General features: G+C 42.4%; 1 protein-coding gene across 7 annotated transcripts in view; it reads left to right on the top strand.

Annotated features, from left to right (window-relative positions):
* The window catches only part of DYRK4 (dual specificity tyrosine phosphorylation regulated kinase 4), a 55,621-nt gene that overhangs the window by 18,522 nt on the left and 11,733 nt on the right, over positions 1–25,366 (top strand). For 4 of the 7 annotated variants that reach the window (XM_077759160.1, XM_077759159.1, XM_077759161.1 and 1 more), the window contains 9 exons: positions 8,776–8,856; positions 9,802–9,918; positions 10,644–10,782; positions 12,486–12,649; positions 16,202–16,338; positions 16,669–16,809; positions 18,668–18,806; positions 21,665–21,746; positions 24,554–24,726. In XM_077759160.1, the coding sequence (XP_077615286.1) occupies positions 8,776–8,856; positions 9,802–9,918; positions 10,644–10,782; positions 12,486–12,649; positions 16,202–16,338; positions 16,669–16,809; positions 18,668–18,806; positions 21,665–21,746; positions 24,554–24,726 (1,173 nt within the window). Of the gene's footprint in view, positions 1–8,775; positions 8,857–9,801; positions 9,919–10,643; positions 10,783–12,485; positions 12,650–15,958; positions 15,980–16,201; positions 16,339–16,668; positions 16,810–18,667; positions 18,807–21,664; positions 21,747–24,553; positions 24,727–25,366 lie in introns of those variants that run through there. The other 3 variants (XM_077759162.1, XM_077759164.1, XM_077759165.1) reach the window with 3 other exon arrangements.

Below are 25,366 nucleotides of genomic sequence, written 5' to 3'. Positions count from 1 at the left end.
AGGGAAGAGGAAGAGACAAGGAGGAGCCAGCTGAGAAAATAGAAAAATAGCCTGTGATGCATGATCGAGGCAGGGTTGTTTGATAGAAGTGTGCCTTTCTGCAAAGGCTGGGTGGCCCAGGGGCAGGAGACCAGGGCCTTGATGCCGGCTGCGAGCCCAGTTGCATTCTCCCCTGAACTTTGCTGATGAGGAGGACATCCAGGGCTCTGTCCAAGGTAATAAGATGAGACAGTGAATCTTGAGAGTCTGTTCTAACTAGCCCTGCAAAGGGACCTGACCTATTATCCTTTAGCTCTTAGTAAAGGGGCAGAAAATATACTCCCCTGTGATGGATGGGTAAACCATGCATGTTGGGGTGGGGGCTTGGCTTGAGGAGAATGCAAAGTAGAGAAGAGGAAGGCACAGTGCTACCAGGAAGAAGGCACTGATTCAGGACATGGGGTTGGAGATTTCACCTTGTGTGCACTTCTTTCCTCCATTCTGACATAGAAGTTACATGTCCGTATAATTGATGATGGGAATGTGCTCCTGTCTGATAAGTTTTGTACAGACCTTCTTGCCTAAAATGAACTATCTCTTTCATCTAGTTCCCCAGCACCCAGAAGTCTTCTGTGAATAGAGATTCATTTATTTGCACCCAAAGAAGTTCTTTTCTAGGCTTTCTCTTTGAAAATGCAACTACCTTTGAGAAGAGGGTATGGACAGGGGAATTCTCTTGTGTGCATTTGCTGACTAGGAGGCATTCCTTCCAAAAGGAAGTGCCAGGGAGCAGGAGAGCACTGGTCCCCTGGTGGGAAAGGAATCCACTAGGGAAAAGAATGTGGTGACACATGGGAGAGAGTGGACTACCAATCAGGCAGAGAGGCTGACATCCAAGCTCAACTCCTCCCTGATTGGGGTGATGGTGGGATTCAGAGCCAATGGCCAATAAAGAATTCTTGAAGGCATCTTTGATGCAAAAAAAAGGTGATTTTATTAAAGCACAGGGATGGGCGGAAAGAGCTGCACTGGGGTTATGAAGAGTGATTACATACCTTCAGGTTGGGGTGGGGTTAGGGACAGGGTAAGTATCTAAGGAATTTTTGAAGCAAGTTTTCCAGGACCTGGAGAGGCCAGCTTTTGTTAGGAAAATGTCATTTATTACTGTTCAGTAAAATCTCAGTCATGAGACTCTTCAGATGTATATAAGGGGGCCATAAGCTTGGAGTACAATTGCCAACATATATCTTGAGGGAGTTAAGATAAAATAAGTTTCCAAAGGAATTTTTATATGTTAAAGTAGACTTACAGGGGGTCAGGATAATGTTGAGCCAAGACTCTCTTTTGCCTCTAGCAAAGTGTCATCATTGAGGCAGCTGAGCTCCTAGACGAAGGTCACTCTGCCTGTTTCAAGGACTTGTCAGTGGGCTGTAGACAGTAAGGGAATTTAATTTTTCATTTGCCTGTGTTTCTCACATTACCATGGCAGTCACTTAAACCCCTTTACATCTTGGTGAGGGTGATATTAGGGCTCCAGGTAATGTTGTCTATAGGTTTCTGGATATTAGGCTTTGGGTAAGATTGCCTTTTTCTTGCAGTTTACTAAGTTATTTGTAAACTGAAGGAGACTCCTGTCCTGCATGACTGTGATCTCTATCAGTCAACCATTTGCTTTCTTTCCTTTCCCCTGTTCTTGGGCAGCCAGGAGTCTTTGAGGAATATCACATTTATCCCACCTGGGTAGGGGGTGCTGTTAGCCTATACTTCACCCTAAGCTTGCCTTATGCTCCCTCATCATCCCAGGCAGCTGAGAGTCAGCTCAAGTCTTTGAGGACAAGTACTAGGGATTCCTGCTCCTTCAGTCTGCCCCTTCTCCTTCCCTTCCTTCCTTTAGCAAATATTTAAGTGACTACTATGTGTGAGATACCATGTTAGGCTTGGGATTCTGAAATAAGACTCAGATTTTTTATTAAAGGGTCTCATAGTCTGGCAGAAGAAAGCAGATGTAAGAAAACCTTGTGCAACAAATCTTTGCAGGTGCTGTGGTCAGAGCAAGTATGAAGCAAGGGGAAGTGGGAAAATTACACATGCAGTGATTATGGAGGCTTCATGGAGAATGTGGCACTTTGGCTGGGGCTTGATTTTGGGTAGATTCACCAGGTGAATGACAGGGACTTGGAATGGAGGAAGGTGGCAAGTAGGTGATGAGAGAACATTCCAAGCAGGAGCAGAAATGCTGAGATGTCTGAGAACAGCAAGGCATTCATAATTGCTGGAGCCAAAAGGTCAGGGCCAAGGCCATGACAAGGGATGAGGCTGGGAGGGTTTCCATGGCAGGACATCCATGCCCTGTGAAGTCATTGGGGGAGATTTAAGCAGTGCCGCAACAAGATCAGAAATTTGTGTTTAATTTCTGAGATCTTGGGCAGTAGAGGATGGATTGGGGGAGAGACAGGGTAGTGCTTAGGAGACAGGTGCCTAACTAGGGATATGGTGGGCAGAGTCTTGGAGGGATATTTTCATTTTCACACAATTATGCTACCCATGGTAGGGAATCATAAATGATAATTTGCAAGTTTCTGAAAATATTCTCATTCAGTCCTATAAGTGGGAGGTTGTGCTTACTGCAGTCAGCTTGTGTTGAATGATCCAGATTTATAACAAAGGTACCTCCCTGTGACAACATACAAAGAGGCAGCCTTCATTAGAAGCAACCTGTAGCTAATCCCGCTGTCCCAGCAAGGAGGATGATATGCCCTGTCCCCATCCCAGACACTTAGCAAATGCAAGATTGTCTCTGCAGGTGGTCCCAGCTCAGTCCAGGCTTTGCCATGGATGTTAACACATGGCTAGGCACTGTGGGGACCCCTACATGAACCAGCCAGAGGGAAAACTATTGAGGGGCCTCATGTTTGTTCTCATAGACTCTTGCTGAGGGGAGATAAGAATTCACAAAAAATTAGGAAGGATACATAAACATCAAAGACATAAAAGAAAGCCAAGTTCAGGGCAGGAAGAGATTAATTCCAGAGGAGGGGGTGGCATTCGATTGTGGCTCCCATTCTGCCTGCACATTACTCACTTGGGGAGCTTTTAAAAATCTATGGGCTACTAGGCCCCACCACTAAGGAGTCTGGGGTCAGGATGGAGATTCTGTATTTAAAGAGCTTTTCAGTAAATTTGAAACCCCTGGACTGTGTGATCTGTGCTTAGCACACTGCCTGACACATAGATGTGCTCAGTAAATATGTTAAAAATGAATGCATCATTAAAGTCTATTCCAACTCTGTGATTCCAAGTATCCTCCTGGCCTGGAGAGGCAGGACCTCAGTGTTCCTGGAAGAATCCTTGAGACCAAGTCACAGGAATCAGCAACAGGAATAGTTTGGCACCTTTTAGCTCTTTTTCCTGAACGTTGGGGATATGGGTAGTGGGGTGGAGCAGCTGGTTTCAGCTTTCCCGCCTTCCTCGAATCAGCTTCTAAGCCAAACTCAACTTTTGTTTGAGAAAGATGAGCTGGATTTTGCAAAGTAGGGATGGAATTTGCCTTTTTCTTTTGCTAGAAAACAAAACAAGTGTGAGAACCTAAGAGTCTCTAGCTCAGACGACAGAGGCACAAGAGAGGTGGAAGGTAGAAGAGGTCAGGATTTGAGACTCCAGGCTTCTCATCATGCATGTGGGTGCAGTGCCTAGACCCTTTGGATCTAGCACCCAGTAACAGCAAGCATAGCTGGAGACCCCAGGGGAATCCCAAGATTCGAACGTGGGCCTAGACGTGGGGGAATCTTTACAACCTGAGTCCACTTGTGAACACAGGGGTCTCCTAGCAACTTGAGCCTACTTGTGAACACAGGGGTTTCCTCCCTTCTTTTGATCTGCACAGTGCAGCGTCCATACTCTGAGGCTCTGAGTCCAGGTGCCTTGACAAGTGTCTCCTCATGTCTAATTCTCTCTGTTTCAGGTTCTCAGAGAAAGAGTGTCCTCTGCCATCGTCACTGCCTTTCCCTGGTAGTGTTGCAATGAACCATTTAGAGTCTCTGTTGTAATATTGTTTTTAAATGGTATTTTTAAACTATAAAAGCAGTACATGTTTGTATAAGAAATTTGGAAAATAAAGGAGTTTCACAGTCCAGTTCTGGCTGCTGAGGAGGCCTCAAAAAACAGTGATGCTCATAAAAAGGAGCTGTGAAAGTGCCCAGGTGGCATCCTCAGATAACTTGCCTTTTTATCTCCCAGCTCCTTCAGAGGCTTTCTCTAGCCTCAGGCTAGTGTCCAGGTTTTGGGCAGCATAGGAATCACTGCTATGTTACATACCCCTGTGAATAAAATCTTTTTTACACTAAGAACACTAAATTTGGAGGCAGAGCTCACGACTGTTAGAGATTCCCGTTACATTACTCAGAGGTCAGTGAGGGACCACAGAACAGTGCCACAAAGCTCATGGTCTTAAAGGAAAAACTCTGCTCTGCCACTGTGAATATGGACAACCACACCCTCTTCTTCCTGCCTCCTGGGGATGCTGTGATAGAATGAAATGTTGTTATGGGCATCGTGTGTCTCTTGAGGAAGCTGCCAGAGACAAACAAGCAGCAAGTTTGTAAACTTGTGGGGCATACCAGTAGAGCTGGGCACAGATCTAGAGACCAGCAGCCCTTGTGGTAAACAAGCCCGGGGCAGCTGGAACCCTATGCTGGTAGCATCTGTCTGTGAGCTGCCTCCTCTTTTTACCCCAGAATGTCACACAAATATAATTTTTTTTATGCGTGGTATAGCATGACAAAGGTTGGGAAACAACTGTTCTATACAATGGGTCTCAGTGTTGGTTCCATGAGAGGATGAAGGGTGCACTCAAGATGCACTCCCAGGAGTCACTTGAATGAGTCTTGCAGACAGATAGGACTTTGGAGGTTACATCTTGTCCACCCACCGAGTCCATGTACATTTCTCACAGGTGCTCATGGGCTGGACTCGGCACTTCCAGTGATGGAGAGCTCATTACCTCATAAGAACTCCCATTCCATTCTTGGACAGCTCTAAGCTCTAGAAAATCCTTCTTTTTATTGAACTTGAAACTACCTCTCTATAAATTCCACATTTTGGCCTCCTTCCATCTTTCAGATCCTGTAGAACAAGTTCATACTGAGTCATAAGCAATAGCCCTTCTGATATCACCCCTGTCCTCAAGGGTTTTCTTTGTTTTATTAATATACTTATTTAAGAACAGTTTTAGACTTGTAGAAAAACTGAGCAGATACTACAGAGTTCCCATATACCACCCCATACCCCACACCCAGATTCCCCTATTATTAAAAATCTTGTATATCAAAAATCTTGTATTCGTAGAAAGAGCAGCTCAACTTTTATTAGTTACAATAGTGAACTGATAGTGATACATTTTTAACTAAACTCCACACTTCAGGCAGATTTCCTTAATTGTCACTTAATGTCCTTTGTCCACTCCAGGTTCCTATGCAGGATGTCACATTACATTTCCTTGTCATGTCCCCATAAGCTCCTCTTGGCTGTAATAGTTTCTCAGACTTTGGTTGTTTTTGATGATCTTGCCAGTTTTGAGGAATACTGACCACGTATATTGTAGGATGCCTTGCTATCTGAATTTTTCTGTTTTTTGCATGATGCAATTGGGGTTGTAGGCTTTGGGAGGAAGACCACTGAAGTAAAATGCCATTTTTATCAAATTGTATCAATGACACATACTATCTACATGCTTTACGGTTGCTGATGTTGACTAGGTTGCCTGGCTGAGGTAGTGTTTGTCTGGTTTCTCCCATAAAATTTCTATTGTTCCTTCCTTTCCATGTTATACTTTTGGGAAAACAACCACTATTCACAGCTTAAGGAGTGGGGAGTTCTGCTCCTATCCTCTGTGGTGGAGTATCTGTATAATAGATTAGGTGCTCTTCTGCATGGGAGATTTGTTTCTTTTCCCCTACCTATGTCTTTATTAAATCATTTATTTACATCTGTATGGATCCATAGATATTTACTTTAAACTTTGAATTACAATCCAACACTTTTTGAAACAACAATTTTGTCTCTAAAATTGTTCCAGCTCTGGCCATTGGGAACTCTTTCAGTTGGTTCCTGTGCCCCTTTGACACACTCTCATCAATGTGGGTTTTTTTGCTTTTTTTTTTTTTTTTTTTGAGCCCTTCCTTACTTTATGTCACGAGAAGGTGCTCCAGGCTCATCTTGTACATTTTTTCAGTCCTAGAACCAATCGTTTCTCTAAGGAACCTTGGTTCCTTTTATTGGAGAATGGTATTAAAAACCGAGTTGTGAGTGTTAGGTGCCCTTGTTTCTCCCGGGGCATTATTTCTTTAAGACTTCTCAAGCTAATAAAGCAAAGAAATGTGTGTGTGTGTGTGTGTGTGTGTGTGTGTGTATGCACACATGCACATGTATTAACCCTTGCATATATACATATCTATAAATATAACTATATGTAACCATTTGTATGTACATTGAGTTAAACATGAGTTCCTACTGATGTTTCCAACTGTAATATATTATCACATAGTGATAATGTGACATTGACCTTGATTATCTGTAAATCTCCAGTCCAACATTGGAAAACCTGGTTCCCATCATCTACAGTCCATTTATTTAGTCACCTGATTCCAGTGTATATGTATGGCAGTATCAGAATTGTTAACCTCTCAGATATTTTGTTTTGTCTTATCTTCTTTCAGATTAAACATCTTCAATTCCTTTAACCTTTTTAGATTACATATCATCTTGTTCATTCTCCGTCATTTCTAAGTCCATGGTTTTCCTGTTTCATGAAAAATAACCAAAATCATTCTCCATTTTACAAAAAAGGAGAATGATGTCTAGCACACACTTACCCTTGGCATATACAAGGCACTGGTTTAAGTGCTTTATGCATATGAACTCATTTAATCCTTATAACAACCCTATGAGATTGGTACTGTTATCACCTCCATATCACATGAAGGAAGGTTAATAACTTGCCCAAGGTTAAACAACTAATGAGTAGTGGAGCTGGGATTTAAACTAAGGTCTGATATCAGAGTTTGTGTCTGTGATCATTATTTTATGCCACATTGCTGCTAGAAGGGTCTTTCTGAAAACATACAATGCTCTGCATATGTAACTCCCAGCCTTATAAACTGTCCGTGATTCACTATTGCCCATTAGATAAAGACCAGTATCTTACCTTAGCATTCAATGCCTTCCACAATCCAGTGTACCCTCTGCTCCAGCTTAGCCAACATGAAAGTGAAAACTCTCAGAGAATTCCCAGATATTGTCTCACCTAAGGAGCACACTCTTTACCCTTCCTCCCAGTTAAATCCCAGACCAAGCAACACCCTTTCCACAAGCCTCCTCACATCCTCCTGGGCAGACTGCATTTCCAGTGATCTCTTCCTTCATTGTTGACACTCAATCTTCATGCCCTTTGTCTGGTATTTAGTTGTATTTTGTTAATATATTTTTTTCTATTCAGTCTCCCCAACTTGTTCTCAATGCCAGCTGGTCATTGTTGATGACTGTTAGAAGTTTTGCTCCCCACAAACCTATTTGATGAGAAGCTGGGACTATGAGATTTGTGATTGCAGTATTTGTTCAAATATCATCATTGTCCTTTCAATAGACAATCAAATCCTGCATTAGTATATGTTAGCCAGTCAAATTAGTTTGGTCTAAGGCTATGAGCCATACTCTATGTAGCCTCTTCTCCCTCAGAGCATGTCCTTATTCTAGGAGGTCAAGATGGACTATTCTAAATGGTTCTCATCATTATAGCTCTGTAGAGAGCTTAGCTTAGCTATGCTGGGTGATATTAAGCTAATGTACTATACCCAGTTCCTATTTCAATGTGGCCAGTATATCAAATTTTACAGAGGTGAGTCTGGACCAGCTGTTTCTAAGATTTGGGTAAGTGTCATTCAGCTTCCTAAGAAAGGGCTGGAAGAAGAGAACCCATGAGTTCTGCTTCAAAGAGCAGAACCTAGATTCAAACCGTATCCTGTTTTTGCTAAACCTTAGTCATTTCAGTGCCACCTTCATGGTTTTTGCCATATCTCCATAACACTCACTTTGTTTTTGTTTTTACCTTAAAGTTTAAAATTTTACATAGTAATGACTACAAAATCACAGGTTTAATGTGCTATGGTTTTTAAATGTATCTTTAAATAACTACATAACCATTAGATAACTGTTACCTTGTATTACATACAATTATGTCACGTACTTTCCTTGTGTGCTTGCCATCTTTTGGGTGACACAGCCCTTCTGCTTTGGTCTTTTTCCTCCTGACCCCTTTCTAGATGTGAAGTCACTTCTGATCATGTCACTGGTGTTCAGGCTGATATCCTGTATTCTAGTGGGTTCCACTAGGCACCTTCAGAACCACTGTGAGGGCAGAAAGAGTCCCTGGGCAAGACTATGGGCATTTCCTTCTCTGTAGAAAGAGCAGCTCAGCTTTTATTTCTTCTCCTGTCCAGGGTGTCTAATTAAGATTTTATCTGAAGAAAGAGTTCTATGGATTTTTTTAAAAAGGATGAAAACCATAGAACAATTCAATCCAGGGTAAGCACTGTCAGAAAGAGCACTTGTTTCTATATTCATTCATTCATTCATATATTCTTTCAGTACTTCTTGAGACTCTCTTAGCTCTTCCTAGCTTTGGGTTCAGGAGAGCTGGCTTCAAGTTTATCTTGATTGTGATAATAAAGCAAAACATATGTCTCAACAGCTTGAGGTGATAGCATACTAAGCACTATTCCAATACTGTTCTACTTGATCTAGGTTGAGAGTAAGCCTTTGGTTCAAGTCCAGAAGTCACCTCCCAAGATCAAGAACCTCAGAATGACTCGAATCTTGCCTAAGGTAGGAAGTGATACTTAGTGTCTCTTCTCTAGGGAAGGATGAGGATAGGTAGGCTAGCTTCCCAGCTACAGGATAGCTTTTCAGAGGCATTTTTGGTCACCTCAGCATAATATGATGCATATGCTCTATCCACATCACCAAAACCTCATCTCCACACAATTTTATTTATTTACTTTTAGATATAATGTATTGTCAAATTGGTTTCCATACAATGTCCAGTGCTCATAGTGCTCTCCTCAATGCCCATCACCCATTTCCCCTCTCCCCCCCCATCAACCCTCAGTTTGTTCTCAGTATTTAAGAGTCTCATATGTTTTGCCACCTCCCTCTCTGTAACTTGCAGAGTTAAGATTTTAACTTTAAAGTTAAAATTTAAAACACAATTTTAAATGTTGCTATTCACTAGATAGATAGACTGCCTTTCATAATCAATCAATCAATCAATGCATGGGGCCAGGAATCCAAGTGAGGTCAAATCAATAATGCCAAGGAGATAGGAGCTTATGTTATACCAAGAAAGATAGGTGTACATTATAAAGCAGGAAGAACTTCCCCATTTTAGGGTGGTAAGATATTGAAATTATGATAATAATGGCTAGCACTTATGGAGTACTCTACATGAGTTGCCTTATTTACCTCACAAAAGCCTTATGAGGTAGATCCCATTTTTGTCCCCATGGTAGTGATGAGATAACTAAAGCTTAGAGGAAGAGTTGTGTAACCCATTCAAGATCTACAGCTGTACGTGGTGGAGCATGGATTCAAACCCACAACCCATATACTTGACCACTCTACTTTTCTCTACAAGAGCTTTGAAAATAGATTTAGGCCTGTATTTGGTTTAGGCTCATTCTTGCTGTGGTGGGAAAGCTGGGAGAAATGACTCCCTGAAGAAAGATTTCTTGCCTGAGGCTTCTATACCTTATCCACTTCCTTCTTATATAGAATACAAACACCAGCATTACTTCACTCCCTTTTGTGGATACCAAGGGGAAGAAGAACATGGTTAACTTCCCACACATCAGCAACAAAATCTTGCTAAAGCCACCCCTTCTGTATCAGGTAAGTACAGGGCAATGGACCTGGCCCTGAGCAGGCAGGTCAAAGATGTGGCTTCAGTCTAGAACCAAGTTTACGAAGGCCTAGGATGGTGGAGAAAGCACAATGTCACCTGAAGATTTGGGTTCTAGTCCTGTTCTCACTCTTTACAATGAATGTAAACCTTATTGAATAAATCACTGAGCTTCTTTTATCAAAATGGGCTCTCTGTAGGATTGTCATGAAGATTCTTTGAGGAAAGGAAGAATGCAGTGTCTGATGTATAAATGGTAGAAGCATACAAAATAATTGTTTTTCTCCAGTGTCCCCTACTTCTTTTGTGTAAGGACCAAGTTAGATGTGAGAAAGTGCCAAGTTAAAGAGGTATTATAGATACATAAGTTCATGTGTTGTGTCCTTGGACAAGTCACTTTCTCTACTTAGAAACTGGCTTTCTCCAGAGCAGCAGTAAAAAAAAAAAAAGTTCCCATTTCTTCCTGCAGTAAGATGTCACTGGGGTAGTCAACTACATACACATGGTTATGTGCATGGGCCTCACAGAGAATCATAAGACTGATTCCTTTGAGAGAAAGATTGAGAAAACCTAATGTCTCATAATTACCATTTTCTCCCTGGAAAGGAAGGAGAAGAGTTTGGCTGGATGTGTGTGTCCTTGGTCTGATAAATGGTTTGTGACACCCAGGATAAGTCTAAGCAGTCCTTTATTTCAAGTCTCTTTGTCTGGACAGGAGAATCAGACTCACAATCAGAAGTCAGCTTCTAAATTCAAGCCTTCAGAAATGCCTTTCCATGCAAGCATTAAAACCCAAGATCCCAAACCAGAGGAGAAACCACCAAGAAAGCACAAGGTGCCTCTGACAGCAGCAGGTATGTCTCTGGAGTGGTCGCAGGATATAGTGGGGGCTGTTCTAGATGGCTAAGATGAGCTGAGCGGGGAGGGCTGAACTTCCAGGTGTTGGAGTAGTCAACTAAGGCAACAAGCCAAACAAAATGAAAGTAACAGTCAAGTTTTTCATCCCTGACTGTGATAGTATAGGCAAGAAGCTAAATAGGAGAAAGCACTGACTCCCCAGTGTTCCACTCCCCCCACGGACTGGCACCAGACCAGGTTAGATGTATCAGCATAGACAGAACTGTCTCACTGCCTAGGGAGTTGTCACTTTATGGAGGAGGGGGAGAGAGAGATGGAGAGGAAGAGCTAGGAGTGGCAAGGAGTGTACTGAGTACTGAGTTAGCATAGGGGCAAGTGTCTTGATGCCTTACCTTCTCCCGTTGATAAAGAGGGCTTGGAAGAAATACCCGAGGAAGGCCTCTGAATAAGGACTCCAGGGTCAGGAATACAGATGTGTATAAATGCATGGTCTACCAGGGACCTTAAGCCCTTTACTTCAGCTTTTCAGAGACTTCAGTAACTGGCTCTGCACCAAGGCTGGTGTGGGGGAGGGCAGCTTTCCCCATGAGCCCTGCCAGGAAGCCTTCATAATTACCTGTGGTTGGGCCAGAAAGATCCCACATCACTTTTTTGGCCATGACCCTGACTCTTCACAAGGTTTAGAGATTCATCCTCTATTAGAATTCAAAGGAAGAGAACCAATACCCACTGTGCTGACACTATCCAATGCTTGGAGCTCTTTACCTGCAGCTTTGAAATTGCTGTTCTCCTTCTTAAACAATCTCAGGAACCATCCACGAGGACATCACTTCAGTTCTGAGCTAGTTCTGCCTTTACAGAGCTGATACCTTCCTCCTAGTGCTCTTAGGACTTGGTTCTGTCTTCTGAGCTAAGGATATGCCTTATTCAGCTTTCACATGGCTGCCCTTCATACAGGTCTTGACTCTCATGTATTTTTCTCCTTCCAGCAGTTCTCTCTCCAACTTTCCAGCAGTTTGTCAAATAATAACATGGTGGCTCCCCCACCATCCCCCAATCCCCAGCACTCTCTCTCAGCACTTTCCAGTTTATCTACTTAAAGTTTGAATCCTACCCCACCTGCCCCCAGACCACACCAAACACCTGATGGGCTTTGGTCATCAGTGAAGGTTAGAGAAGAGCGAACACACACTCCTTCCTTATTGTTGGAGGCATTCATTGGCTCAGCTGCAGATTTGAGTGGGCATATCTCCTGGACCCCTTTAAAGTTGCTTTTAAACTTACCTGCCTGGTCCTTGAAGACATTATAGTTTGCAAACCCTCTTGGAATAAACCATTTGTGTAGCCACAAACCATATTAACTTGAAAACTGCTGCCGTAACTACATACTATTGTTGACACTAGGTTTACATCCGGAATTTTTACCCATGCTGCTGCAATGCACAGCTTTTTGAGGGCTAAATTCCCCCTTTCCCTTACCCTGTGTTACCTCTTGATTTGTTGAAATCAGTATGACACCTTAGCATTTCTCCTTTACGTTTCTATCCTGGGAGATTTAAGACACATGGTCCTTAGTAAGCCATCTAGTTGAGGAAAAGAGTGACTGGCTCATGAGCTGGAAGGGGTGCCATCATTGGGACTCTGGGAAAACCCCCTTGTTTCCTCAGCTTAACTGACAATCATAGTGTCTTTCGCACAGAGGCTCTAAAGTTTTTTAAGAACCAGCTGTCTTCTTATGAGCAAAGTGAAATCCTGGGCTACACGGAGCTGTGGTTCCTGGGGCTGGAAGCGGAGAAGCTCCACGTGACTCCTGAGAAGTTCAGCAAAACGAGTTTTGATGATGAACATGGCTCCTATATGAAGGTGACAGGGGAGTATATTATGGTAACTCCAGGGACCTGGGGCTTGGGGACAAGAGGTAGTCTGGAAAGGAAAGAAGTGTGGGGTATTTTATAGCAATTGGTGCCGGTACACCTTGGACTAGGCATCCTGAAGGAGGATCCTACCTAGTAGGTTCTAAACCAAAGAAATACCATGTTTAAAAATGGGAAAACATGCAATTAATATAACAACTACTCTGCTAACAGAATACTGATTTCTCCAAGAGTATTTGGGGTAACAGATTTGCACCTTGGCAGATTCCCACAGACTTTTTTTGTGCACAGCCCTGGACCCATTGGAAAAGCCAGACTCCATGAAATAAGATGCATTCTTCCTAATATTCCCAATACTCTCTTCTTTGTGTCCTCCATACAAGCCCACACATGGACTTCTTACAATTTTATTTTAACTTCCATTTTCCCACAACCAAAAAAAAAAAAAAATTCTTGCCACTGTAGTCCCTGGTCCGTAGTGCTTGACTTTCAGTTTTTCAAAAATGGGTCCTAGCAAAGATAAATCTCTCCTTCCCCTCTTCTGATTGTATCTCTGGGATTCCTCAGGACAATGACTCTTACCAGCCTTAAGGTGAAATCTGGGTGGTGGAAAGTGTCTCTTTTGCTTTGGAAAGCAGTTTCCACTTCTGAAGATGTCCAGATATGTGATACGTAGTCCACTAGGGGTTTGGGCTGCTGGAAATGTCCTCCTCTGGACATTTCCTCATTACTCGTTTACCTTTAAAGGAGACAGGATTGATCTGTGATGGCTTCATAAAAGAGACATATTTCTTTTTTTTAATGTTTTATTTATTTCTAGGAGAGAGGGAGAGAGACAGCATGAGCAGGGGAGGGTCAGAGAGAGAGGAAGTCACAGATTGAAACAGGCTCCAGGCTCTGAGCCGGCAGTCAGCACAGAGCCCGACGCGGGGCTCGAACCCACGAACCGCGAGATCATGACCTGAGCGAAAGTCAGACGCTCAACTGACTAAGCCACCTAGGCGCCCCAAATGAGACATATTTCTTAAGAGTATTTAGAGCTGTGTTTCTCAAGCTTTACTATGTACACAAGTCACCTGGGGATCTTGTTAAAAGTGTGGGTTCTTATCCAGCAGGTGTGGGATGGGACCTGAGATTCTACCTTTCTCAAAAGCTTCCAGGTGTTGCCTGTGCTGCTCATTCTTGGGCCACAAAGAAGGATGGATTTAGAGTTTCTAGCACACATCCTCTATCTAGTGCCCTGGTTCTCAACATTTTTAGGCCAAGGATCCTCTTTAGAGTCTTACAAAAGCTGTAAGTCCTCATCCCAGAAGAGGCACCCTGAACATACACAAAGTTTCAAAGTGGGGTGAGTTATTAATGGATCCTTGGTCAAGAATCTCCAATGTAAGCCTTACCTCCAATTTATCAAGATATCCTCAACTCCTCCCCTACCCACCCTCCTATGTGGGCATAAAATCTCTGGAAAATTCCCCAGAAATGCCAGCACTACCTTTAATTTAAGTCACTGAAGCTCAGTTCCTCAGTCTTAAATCTTAGGCAGCTATGTTGCTGATGCAGGAAGGGGGGATAATGTATGTTCACTCTACACTCAAAATGGCTTCATCACATTCCAGTGCACGTGCAAATAGACAATGCACTGAGCCAAATTACCAAAGAAGCAACCCACTGCATTCTCATTTCTATTCCATCAGCAAGTGTTAATTGAATACCTATTTACTGAGAACCTATCATATGCTGGGGCATCTGCTAGACTCTGGAAATATGAAGGGAACTATAAAAATGAGTACAACTTGACACTTGGCCTCAAGTGAAAAGAGTCAATGCCAAAGTTGACATGTAGACAAATAATTATGATATATCCAAACTGGTGGCTTGTATAAAATATATACAAAATACCTTTACATCAACATGTGCAGAACTTGTCCCTTGCCCTTTCCCTATATGTTCTCATGATAGACCGTGAGGAGTAGAGTAATACACTTCTACGTATTAGTAAAGTTGTACTTGTTCATAGTCATCTTGATTCCTGTTGTATGAACAAACTGCCACCACAGAATCACAAACACATCCTGAGGACTTGTACACAGACATTTGTCTTTCACCTCTCCCAAATTCATAACGTAAAATCAGAGAATCTCAGAGCCTTAGAGTTTCTTTTTTAATTAATTAGTTAATTATTTAATTTTTAATCTTACATCTAAGTTAGCATATAGTGCAACAATGATTTCAGGAGTAGATTCCCTAATGCCCTTGCCCATTTAGCCCATCCCCTCTCCCACACCCCCTCCAGCAACCCTCTGTTTGTTCTCTATATTTAAGAGTCTCTTATGTTTTGTCCCCCTCCGTTTTTATATTATTTTTGCTTTCCTTCTCTTATGTTCATCTGTTTTGTATCTTAAATTCCTCCTATGAGTGAAGTCATATGATATTTGTCTTTGTCTGACTAATTTCCTTAATATAATATCCTCTAGTTCTATCCATGTAGTTGCAAATGACAAGATTTCATTCTTTTTGATTGCCAAGTAATACTCCATTGTATAATATACCACTTCTTCTTTTTCCACTCACCATCAATGGACATTTGGGCTTTTTCCATACTTTGCTATTGTCGATAACACCAATGTAAACACTGGAGTGCATGTGCCCCTTTGAAACAGCACACCAGTATCCTTTAGATAAATACCTAGTAGTACAATTTAGGGTCATAGGGTAGTTCTATTTTTAATTTTTTGAGGAAACTCCATACTATTTTCCAGAGTGACTCTTAGAGGTTCTTATCCAGAACCTTCAGTTACAGATAAGGGCACTCAGCTCAGAATAGGTAAGTGACTTGTCTGAAGACACAGATAAAGTCTTTTTAATTGGAAGCTTCCTGTTGCTGTGAATAAATAAATACCTGTTTTCTAGTTTGCAGTCCATGAAGGGACATGGGTGATTCTGGCTCTTGGAAAATGCTTCTCCTCTTAGTTGAGAAAGGTTCAAGTTCTGTACTGCTAACTCCAAGTTAGAATTAAATCTGGATGAGTCAAGTGGAGAACCAGATGTGACCTAGAGGAGGCAGAGCAGACACCAAACCTTCTCTGATTGATGGAGACACATCAGGGGAAAGAAAGAGAACTTTCTCCACACCGAAGCTTCTGCTCAACCACATGCAAGAATCAAGAAATGTCTAAACTGGAAGGGACCTTAGAGCTACTTGTTCAATCCTCTTACTTTATAGGTTCCCATACATATGGAAATCTAGAGATGGTAGCAGGACTGGGACTAGAACCCAAGTTTTCTGAAGACCATCCAGTGTTCTTTGCATCCAGTGATGGTTAGAACCTGTGGGATTTTTCTGGCACCACATGGGTAGCCTGGGATCTGGGCAACAAGCTAACCACTGCGGCAGCAATGAGAGGAGGGTGGGAGTTGCACCAGTTCCTGACAGTTTAGAACGTTCCCTCCAGGGGTCAGCCATGAACTGACACAGGGGCCCCAGTGTGGGGGAAGTGCCAGAGTCCATGACTTTGTTCCTCACTTTGGCTTGGTTCTGCAGGTCCTGCATGACCACATTGCCTACCGCTACGAGGTTTTGGAGATGATCGGGAAAGGGTCCTTTGGACAGGTGGCCAAGTGCTTAGATCACAAAAATAATGAGTTGGTGGCCTTGAAAATCATCAGGAACAAGAAGAGGTGTGGCTTGGCAGATGGCATTGACTGTGGTGGGTGGTGGGTGGTTGCCTGCATGACTCTGGCCCCTTCATAATGTCAACCCTTCCTGACTTTGCCTTTTCCTCTGATCTTCCTCATCCTTTCCCTCTTTCTCTATCTACCTATCTGATTCCACGATGGGACAAAGAGGAGGCAAGAATGTGGAGCTTTTAGTGCTTTCTGCCCCTCTGGACAGTCTTGTTGGGGTGATGGGGAGGGTCTTGGGAAAGGGGCTTACTGCTGCAGCAAGACATGACACTGTGTCCTCTGTCCCCATTGTCCACCCTCCCCGCCACTCCCCAACCCCTTCAGATTTCACCACCAGGCACTGATGGAGCTGAAGATCCTAGAGGCTCTCAGAAGGAAGGACAAAGACAACACCTACAATGTGGTGCACATGAAAGACTTTTTCTATTTTCGCAATCATCTCTGCATCACCTTTGAACTCCTGGGGTCAGCTGCTTTTTCTCTTTAATTCGTTTTCTTTTGAAAAGTTGCTCAAGGTGACAGAAGAGAAACTTTGAGATCACAACACTAGATTTTTCTGGGTGTGAATATATAATGACTAGAGTGGATATGATGGCCACTCAGTTATCTAGAAAGCCAAGGATCAAAGAGCTGGGCCCAAAGCTGCCTATCTCACCCAATCCCTCAGTCATGCCTGTCAATTGCCAGCATACCCAGGCTGTGCTGCCCAAGCGCCGGGTGCCAAACTGGGTGACATAACCAATACAAGGCTCCTGTCCTCAAGACTGAAACTGAAATATGTTGAAAGGGACTGTCCTTTGCCATCATGTCCCTACTCACTGGCTTTATAATCCTGTGGTGCAGAGGTTAGAAACTGAGGGTTCAGGCAGCTAGCTTCTCAGAGTGGGTAGAGGACTTTGATTCTGAGCAAATAAGGATTCGAGCAGATATTTGGGGGCAGGGAGCAGAACCTGACTGAAATAGATTGACATCACCTAGCTGAATATTGGAGCTGGAAGGGTGTGCTAATTGGAAGGACATTCTAATTTGATTACTTTTCTCTCTGAGAAGACCATCTTTAGCAATTTGAACAAAACCAGAAACCCAGAGTGCATTTAGCAAAGAGGAATAATTGGGGTAGGCTCTCAGAGGCCCAGCATTATGGGATTCACTGAGCTGGTAGATTGGGGCTCCCAGGACACCATTTCTGTCAGTGAAATTCTGGGAACAGCTAAATTTGAGTCGGAAGGAAGGTTGACACCCTTCTCACCATCCCTAATGACTGCAAAATGTGCTCTGCTTTCCGGTAGGCAGAGATTAATTATCTTCCAAACATCAAAAAGGATAGGTCAGGCTGCCTTTCTAGGCCATTCCTCACAGTGCACAGTTAGATGTCATTTTACTTAAAAGCGCCCTGAGAGGTCAGGAGGGGCAGATGTGCAGAGGGGGATTCCACAGACCAAAGAGGTTGGGAGTTGCCCAGGCTCACAACAGCCAGTCAGGATGAGGCTAGAGCTTCACATCTGCTCTGAACCCCTCAAGAATGAACAGTTTCCTAAATACGGCGAGTGTTAGAGAAAGCTTAGGAATGGAAGATTCGAAACCAGGAAGAAGTTGATGCAGAGTTGTTTCTGGGTCATGCCCTTTCTTTCCCACCTCTCCCCAAATCACTGAGGAAGGCAGAGTCACAAACTAGTAGCCCATGGATGTGCTTTTCTTGTTAAAATGCTTTGTATTTGTTTCCAACATTTGTAAGTCAGCAGATTTCATATAGTATAGTAGGGTTCTATACAAGAGTGCAGGCTTATGCCTGTGTAGAAAATTTAGGGTAATCTAGCAAGAGTAAATCCAGTCAGATGGGACCAAGCAGCCAGGCTCACTTTAGCTAGGGTAGGGCTTCTCCATTTTGCCTCAGCCCCCATCTGCCCACTCTCTTGTTCCCTTACTTGTCAGGAACCTGATGCCTTTAGACAGCCATATCAATTTGAGACAGGAGTGGCCACTTTGTTTGGTGTTGGACTTTCTGGATCCCTTCCAGGGGCCTGAGAAGCTATGAATATTTCAGAAGTTTGGCCAACCTTTTAACATCCACATATGTAACAAAGTGGTTAAATGACTTTGCCACATAAGAAACAAGGGGACATCAGAGAGGCCAGCAAAGTTGGGCTTCACGTTGGATCCACCATGAATCAAAGAGAAAATTGAATTTGTAGGATACGAAAGCCTTGCCTCCTAGTCTGAGGCTTACCTACTACCAGAGGGAAACCAGGTGATACGGGATGGTTTGCAGGTTCAAAGTCAGCATTATACCTTTTGCACTGATACACCACTCTCTCTTTTTCAGAATCAACTTGTATGAGTTGATGAAGAATAATAGCTTTCAAGGCTTCAGTCTGTCAATAGTTCGGCGTTTCACCCTCTCTGTTTTGAAGTGTTTGCAAATGCTTTATGTGGAGAAAATCATTCACTGTGATCTCAAGCCCGTGAGTACAAGCTCTGTCCTGTCAAGAGAGCCACTTCCCACCCTCAGAAACTGCCCTGTTCTATTCCCCAGTGGAAACTGGGAAGCCGTTATGGCCAGGGCTCCAGGGTGGAAGCCAAGAAGTTATGTCTATACGTTGTGTAAACCAAGAGTCATGCAGTATAGATTAAGAGATAGATATCAAGGTAATGCAGAGAGATGTGGCATCATTAAGACAGAAAGGAACAGGACAGTCTGAAGGCTTCCCTACGGAAGGCTTAGGGGTGTGCAAAGACATGTGTTATGCAGAGAGACGGAGCACTGCAGTACTAAATCCTGACTCTGTCTCCTCTACTCTGAGGTGGTCCTAAGGGAACAGCAAATCTCTGGCCACTTACTCTTCTCCAAAGGGCATGCCCTTCCCACAGATCCTGCTAGTATTCTGTACTTAGCTCTACTATTGCACGGGTTGCTATGTAGGAATGTTTGGTTTTTTTTTTATCTTCCACTGACTGCAAGCACCCCCAAGGTCAGGGACCATGTCTTCTCAACAATTTATTCCCAGACTCTGACATGGCACCTGGCAATCGTAATGGTAGGCAACAATTTAATGCTTATTAGAAGATTTAACGATCGCAAACTGGAGTAGTACAGGCAGCTCCGGGTGTGAGAGTGTGACGATATGGGGTCAGGAACTGGTTCCAGAAACAGCATGACCCTCACAGATATTTAAATATCCCTTAACTTTTCCTCACTCCCTTCTCCTCACCTACCCCCGAAAGAGTTAAAAATTTTTGAGTTTTTAATTTTAATTCCAGTATAGTTAACATACAGAGGTATATTAGTTTCAAATGTACAATGCATTGATTCAACAATTCTATATATTACTCAGTGCTTATCAGGATAAGTGTGCCCTTTATTTTTTTATTTAAAAATTTTTTAAATGTTCATTCTTGAGATAGAGACAGAGCATGAGTGGGGGAGGGGCAGAGCGAGAGAAGGACACAGAATCCACAGCAGGCTCCATGTTCTGAGCTGTCAGCACAGAGCCCAATGTGGGGCTTGAACCCACAAGCTGTGACATCACGACCTGAGTCGAAGTTGGACACTTAACCCACCCAGCCACCTAGGCACCCTGATAAGTGTGCTCTTTAATCCCTATCACCTATTTCACCCAGCTCCCCCCACCTCTCCTCTGGTAACCATCAGTGTGTTGTCTATAGTTAAGTGCCTGTTCCTTGGTTTCTCCTTCTTTTTTCCCCTTTGCTCATTTGTTTTGTTTTGCAAATTCCACATATGAATGAAATCATATGCTATTTGTCCTTCTCTGACTGACTCATTTCACTTAGCATTATACTCTAACTCCATCTATGTTGTTGCAAATGGCAAGATTTCATTCCTTTTTATAACTAAATAATATTCCATTGCATATATACACACCACATCTTCTCTATCCATTCATCTACCAATGGGCTGTTTCCATAATTTGCTGTAAATAATGCTGCTATAAACATAGGGGTGCATGCAACCCTTTGAATTAGTATTTTTGTATTTTGGGGGTAAATACCCAGTAGTGCGATTAGTGGATTGTAAGGTAGTTCTATCTTTAACTTTTTAGGGAAACTGTAACTCATCAGGTAAATTTGGGGTATTTTTAGAAATAAATATTGACAACATAGAGATGTTCTTTCAGGGCTTACTGGTGGGGTCTCATAGGATGGTGATACATTAATTTATTCTCCACCTTCAAGTTCCTAATCATCAGCTTTGCAGCTACAAAGGGTCACAACATCCATGGTCTTTGGGCTTAGGGGACTGACTCTCACCAAGGAAATTGACATGACATAACAGATTTACTTGAGAAATAGTAAACTAGAATATATGTGCCCAGTAGAAAAGTACACATGTAACCAGGAAAGTGATCGGTGAGTGTGGATCAAGAATCAGGGAGTTATTCTTATGGACTAAAAGGTTAGAGTCCATTGATCTGTAATGCATCCATCCCTTCTATAGAGCTACTTCTGTCAATATGGTGGGAAGGCCTGCCCCAGTTAGTTAAGGAGCCTTTCCATTGGGCTGCAGACACACTGGAAATGTCTGCTGCTTAAACACTTGCTGATTTAACTCTTCCAGTTAATATAGATATTGTTTAGAAAAGATATTATGGACTAAGTTTGTACTTTCTTAATTTGTAGTGCCAGAGGCTTTAGACCAAGCCTGTTTGCCATATCTATAAAGTAAGCAAGCAATTAATCTGATATTCATAATAGTCAATTCATCTGATACTGAGATCCGTGAAAGCATGACTGGAACTTTAATCTTCTAGCCTTTAGGTAGTACACCATCATGCTCTGAGAGTCCAGGAGCTCTGCTTGCTTAACCATGTCTCTTCTGGGACACTGGTTTCACATTTCCCCCAAAGTCAGCAAAAGAATCACAACTTGAATTACATCATTGGCCTTTTTTCGTCTATTACTGACATATCAGTATGTTGGTGGAGCACTTAATGGAAACATTAAATTCAGTCAGTGATATTTCTAAGGCCTTATGCAAGCAAGGGATAGAGCCAGGTACCAAGGAGATAAAAATAAACCATGATGTTCAGGAGTTACACATTCCATATGCAGAAAGACACACAATCTATGCAAAAGAAATACTTCAGTGCAGCAAATACTGAATCCAAACAGGAGGAGCAGACCACAAATTGAACGGGAAGTCAGAGGAGTGGGAAGAACATGGTGTTTGGAGAAGATGTGGGAGGAGGCCCACTGGGAGGTGGCCACACTTTGAACTGGGTCCCAGAAGATGGCAGGCATTCAGGTAAATAGAGTGTGTAGAGCAATGTTTTTAAAACCTAACAGAAGTCTTTCTTCTCTCTAGGAGAATATAGTGTTATACCAAAAGGGCCAAGTCTCCGTTAAAGTTATTGATTTTGGATCAAGCTGTTATGAACACCAGAAAGGTAAGCCCATTCTGGCCCCTTTGTCTGAATTTTCCTATTGTGAGTTATTTCCCTTACTGAAACAATACTTCCTGTGCAAGGTCACCTAGGTTCTAGTCTGGGCTGTCACAACAACTGCAAGAATGATTTTGAACAAGGTGCTTCACTTCTCTGAGCCTAAGTTTCCTCATCTACAAAATGAAAAGATAGGACTCAAATACCTCTGAGAGGTTCTTTGCAACTCTCAGATTCTGTCAATATGGAATTACCCTAGTGCTTTGGGTCCCCCAAACTAACCAGATGTGCATCTGAATCACTTGAGGCCTCTGAAAAATGACAGCTCCTAGGGCCTCACGCCAGATGCACCAAACCTAAATTTCTGGAGGAGTACCCAGGGGGTCTCCACTTTAGAGTACGTAGCCATTCTGGGGTTTGGGATTCACTGCGCTAGGCACTCTAGACTATATTTTTTCCAGGTTAGAATCCAGAAAGCATCCCTTTGAGCACATTTGTACAGCCTTCACTGAACTTGATTTAAGTGTCTCTTCTTTTGACTTTTATCAAATTTGATGACAAGAACATGTGCCATTTAACAAACACGTAGACTGTTCTGGGCACGGGAACAACAAAACAAACCTAAACATGTTCTGTGCTCTGCTTGCTTACAGTTCAGTGGAAGAAACAAAGATACAGGTAATATGACAGGTGTACTGATTACAAATACGTACAGACTGGGTTAAGTGTCCACCAAAGAGGGGCTCTGGGACCAGCTTTCATGGTGGCAGGGGTATCAGAGGACATCTCCTGAGGCTGAAAAAAAAAAAAAAAGACTGCAAGATGGCTGCTTCCAAATATTCTGTAGCACTACTTTTGAAGACACATGTTCATTACCTTTTATGTATGGAAACCCTAAGAAATCCCAGCGAGAAAACAATATGTCTCCCGCAAAGCACTCATTTGCTTACTCTTCTCAGCCTCAAAAGCATGTGACCTCTTGTCTTGACTGCCAGGATGCTCCAGAATTTGTAATGATCCTATCCTTTCTTTTAGGATAGTCATTTCCCCTTTGCATATTTTATGACTTCTCTTTATTTTAGCCATGAGACAGTATAGAGTATGGATACTAGACTCAAATGACCTGAGTTCAAATCCCAGCTCTGCCACTTACAGCTGACTGACCTTGATTATTTCTTGAATCTCTGTATGCCTCAGTTTTCTCATTTTAAGATGGGGACAATAATAGTACCTGCTTTATAGGGTTGTTTCAATCACTGAAAGGGTTCTCTGTACAAAGCACTTGGAATAGTGCCTGCCACATGTTAAGGGCTGTATAATTGTACATTAAATCCACTAAAAAAAAACAACTATGACATGTGATTGGAAAGTACATCAAATCCATTTTGGAAGCAGGTAGGGTTTAAAAGTCATTTTTATTATATTTTTATTTTGTTTATGTACTTATTTTTTGGTGGCTGGTTAATTATTTTTGAGAGAGACAGAGAGAGAGAGCACAAGGAGGGGCACAGAGAAAGGGAGACAGAATCCTAAGCAGGCTTCGCACTGTCAGCACAGAGCCTGACATGCAGCTTGAACCCACAAACTATGAGATCATGAACTGAGCTGAAACCAAGAGTTGGATGCTTAACTGACTGAGCCACCCAGGCACCCCATCTTTATTGTATTTTAAATCAGAAAATTATTACATTTTTACTATACCAATGCAAACAACAGAGAGGTGACTACAGAATCCTGTCCCTCCCCTATGACAGCATGTGGAAATAACTATAATGTCCTGTTTCTCCTAGTACTGTAAAATCTAGGCTCCCCACAGTACTGTCTTCTTCTGCCGGCTTCATTTGCTCAGATATGGCTGGGCTCTTCCTTCTATACTTTATACAATGTACATAATATTGTACCTATTTTATTTCTTTTTCCATTTTAATATGTCTCTTCCCTTGCCAAATCACGATACTTTCAGAAAGTTTCTACCCCAAATTAACCTGATAGTTGAAAATTTAGCTTTATATTAATCTTTTTAAATAAGATTATTTATTTATTTTGAGAGAGAAAGAGAGAGAGCACGCAAGAGAGGGGCAGAAAGAGGGGGAGAGAGAGACTCCCAAGTAGGCTCAACGCTGTCAGCACAGAGCCCAACATCTGGCTCAGTCTCACAAGCCATGAGAACATGACCTGAGCCAAAATCAAGAGTCAAACACATAATTAACTTAGCCACCCAGGTATCCCTAGCTTTATATTAATCTTGTTTTTTTTTTTGTTTGTTTGTTTTTATAAAGCTTGGCTGACTTAAATGTCCTTCCCTAGAACAATGCCTGCTTTAGAGTTCTTGACCAATAAAGTGAGAATAATAATACCACCATGGTAATCAGGTTGCTGTGAAGATTTGATCAAATTAGATATGCATTGTGACTCAGAAATGGTGGTTGGCTGTACTTCTTTTTTTTTTTTTTATGTTTTATTTATTTCTGAGAGAGAGAGAGAGAGACAGCATGAACAAGGGAGGGTCAGAGAGAGAGAAAGAGAGACACAGAATCTGAAACAGGCTCTAGTCTCTGAGCTTTCAGCACAGAGCCCGACATGCAACTCGAACCCATGAACTGTGAAATCATGACCTGAGCTGAAGTTGGATGCTTAACTGACTGAGCCACCCAGGTGCCCCTGGTTGGCTGTACTTCTATCTCCCTGCCAAGCTGAGAGAGTGAAAAGCGGTAGGGAGTGTTAGTTATCCTGGACCCTCACATGAGGTGTCCTGGAGAAGTGTGTTTTGGAGAGGAGGATTTGACATGATGGTTCTCTTTCTTTCCTCACAGTATATTCTTATATCCAAAGCCGGTTCTACAGATCCCCAGAAGTGATTCTAGGCCATCCCTACAACATGGCCATTGATATGTGGAGCCTGGGCTGCATCATGGCTGAGTTGTACACGGGCTACCCTCTGTTTCCTGGGGAGAATGAAGTGGAGCAGCTAGCCTGTATCATGGAGGTGAGAAGGAGGACTGAGGTCCCACAGGGTGGTTAGCTTATACTCTCAAACATGGGGCTGCATCAGACTCGGTGTAGGACAGTGGCCTGCATACTTCCTATTGCTGTTGGATGTTCCCTATAATATTTCTGGAATTACATGCCCTTCTGTACACTTTTGAGTTGGCATCTAACATTTTTATTAGAAATTTAAATATTGCAAAGGATGAAATTTTCCAGCATGTCATGAATAGTGACATTTTTATTTATTTATTTATTTATTTATTTATTTATTTATTTATTCATTCATTCATTTACTCATCTGTCATTTTAAAATTTTTAATTCCAGTATAATTAACATACAGTGTTATATTAGTGTCAGGTGTACAGTGTAGTGATTCAACAATTTTGTTAGTCAGGGCTCATCATGTTAGGAGTACTCTTAATTCCCTTAACCTATTTCATCCATCCCCCTACCTACCTCCCCTCTGGTAGCCATCAGTTTGTTCTCTGTAGTTAAGAGTCTGTGGGGTTTGTTTTTTTTTTTTTGTCTCTGATTTCTTTTTCATTTGTTTTGATTTTTAAATTCCAAGTATAAGTGAAATCATATGGTATTTGTCTTTCTCTGATTTATTTTACTTAGCGCTATACTCTCTAGCTCC

Source organism: Crocuta crocuta, unplaced genomic scaffold (genome assembly GCF_008692635.1).
Source record: "Crocuta crocuta isolate KB4526 unplaced genomic scaffold, BGI_CrCroc_1.0 scaffold72, whole genome shotgun sequence".
In the NCBI taxonomy this organism is placed as follows: Eukaryota; Metazoa; Chordata; class Mammalia; order Carnivora; family Hyaenidae; genus Crocuta; species Crocuta crocuta.
Note: the sequence above shows the minus strand (reverse complement) of the source record. Positions and strands in the feature narration are given on the sequence as shown.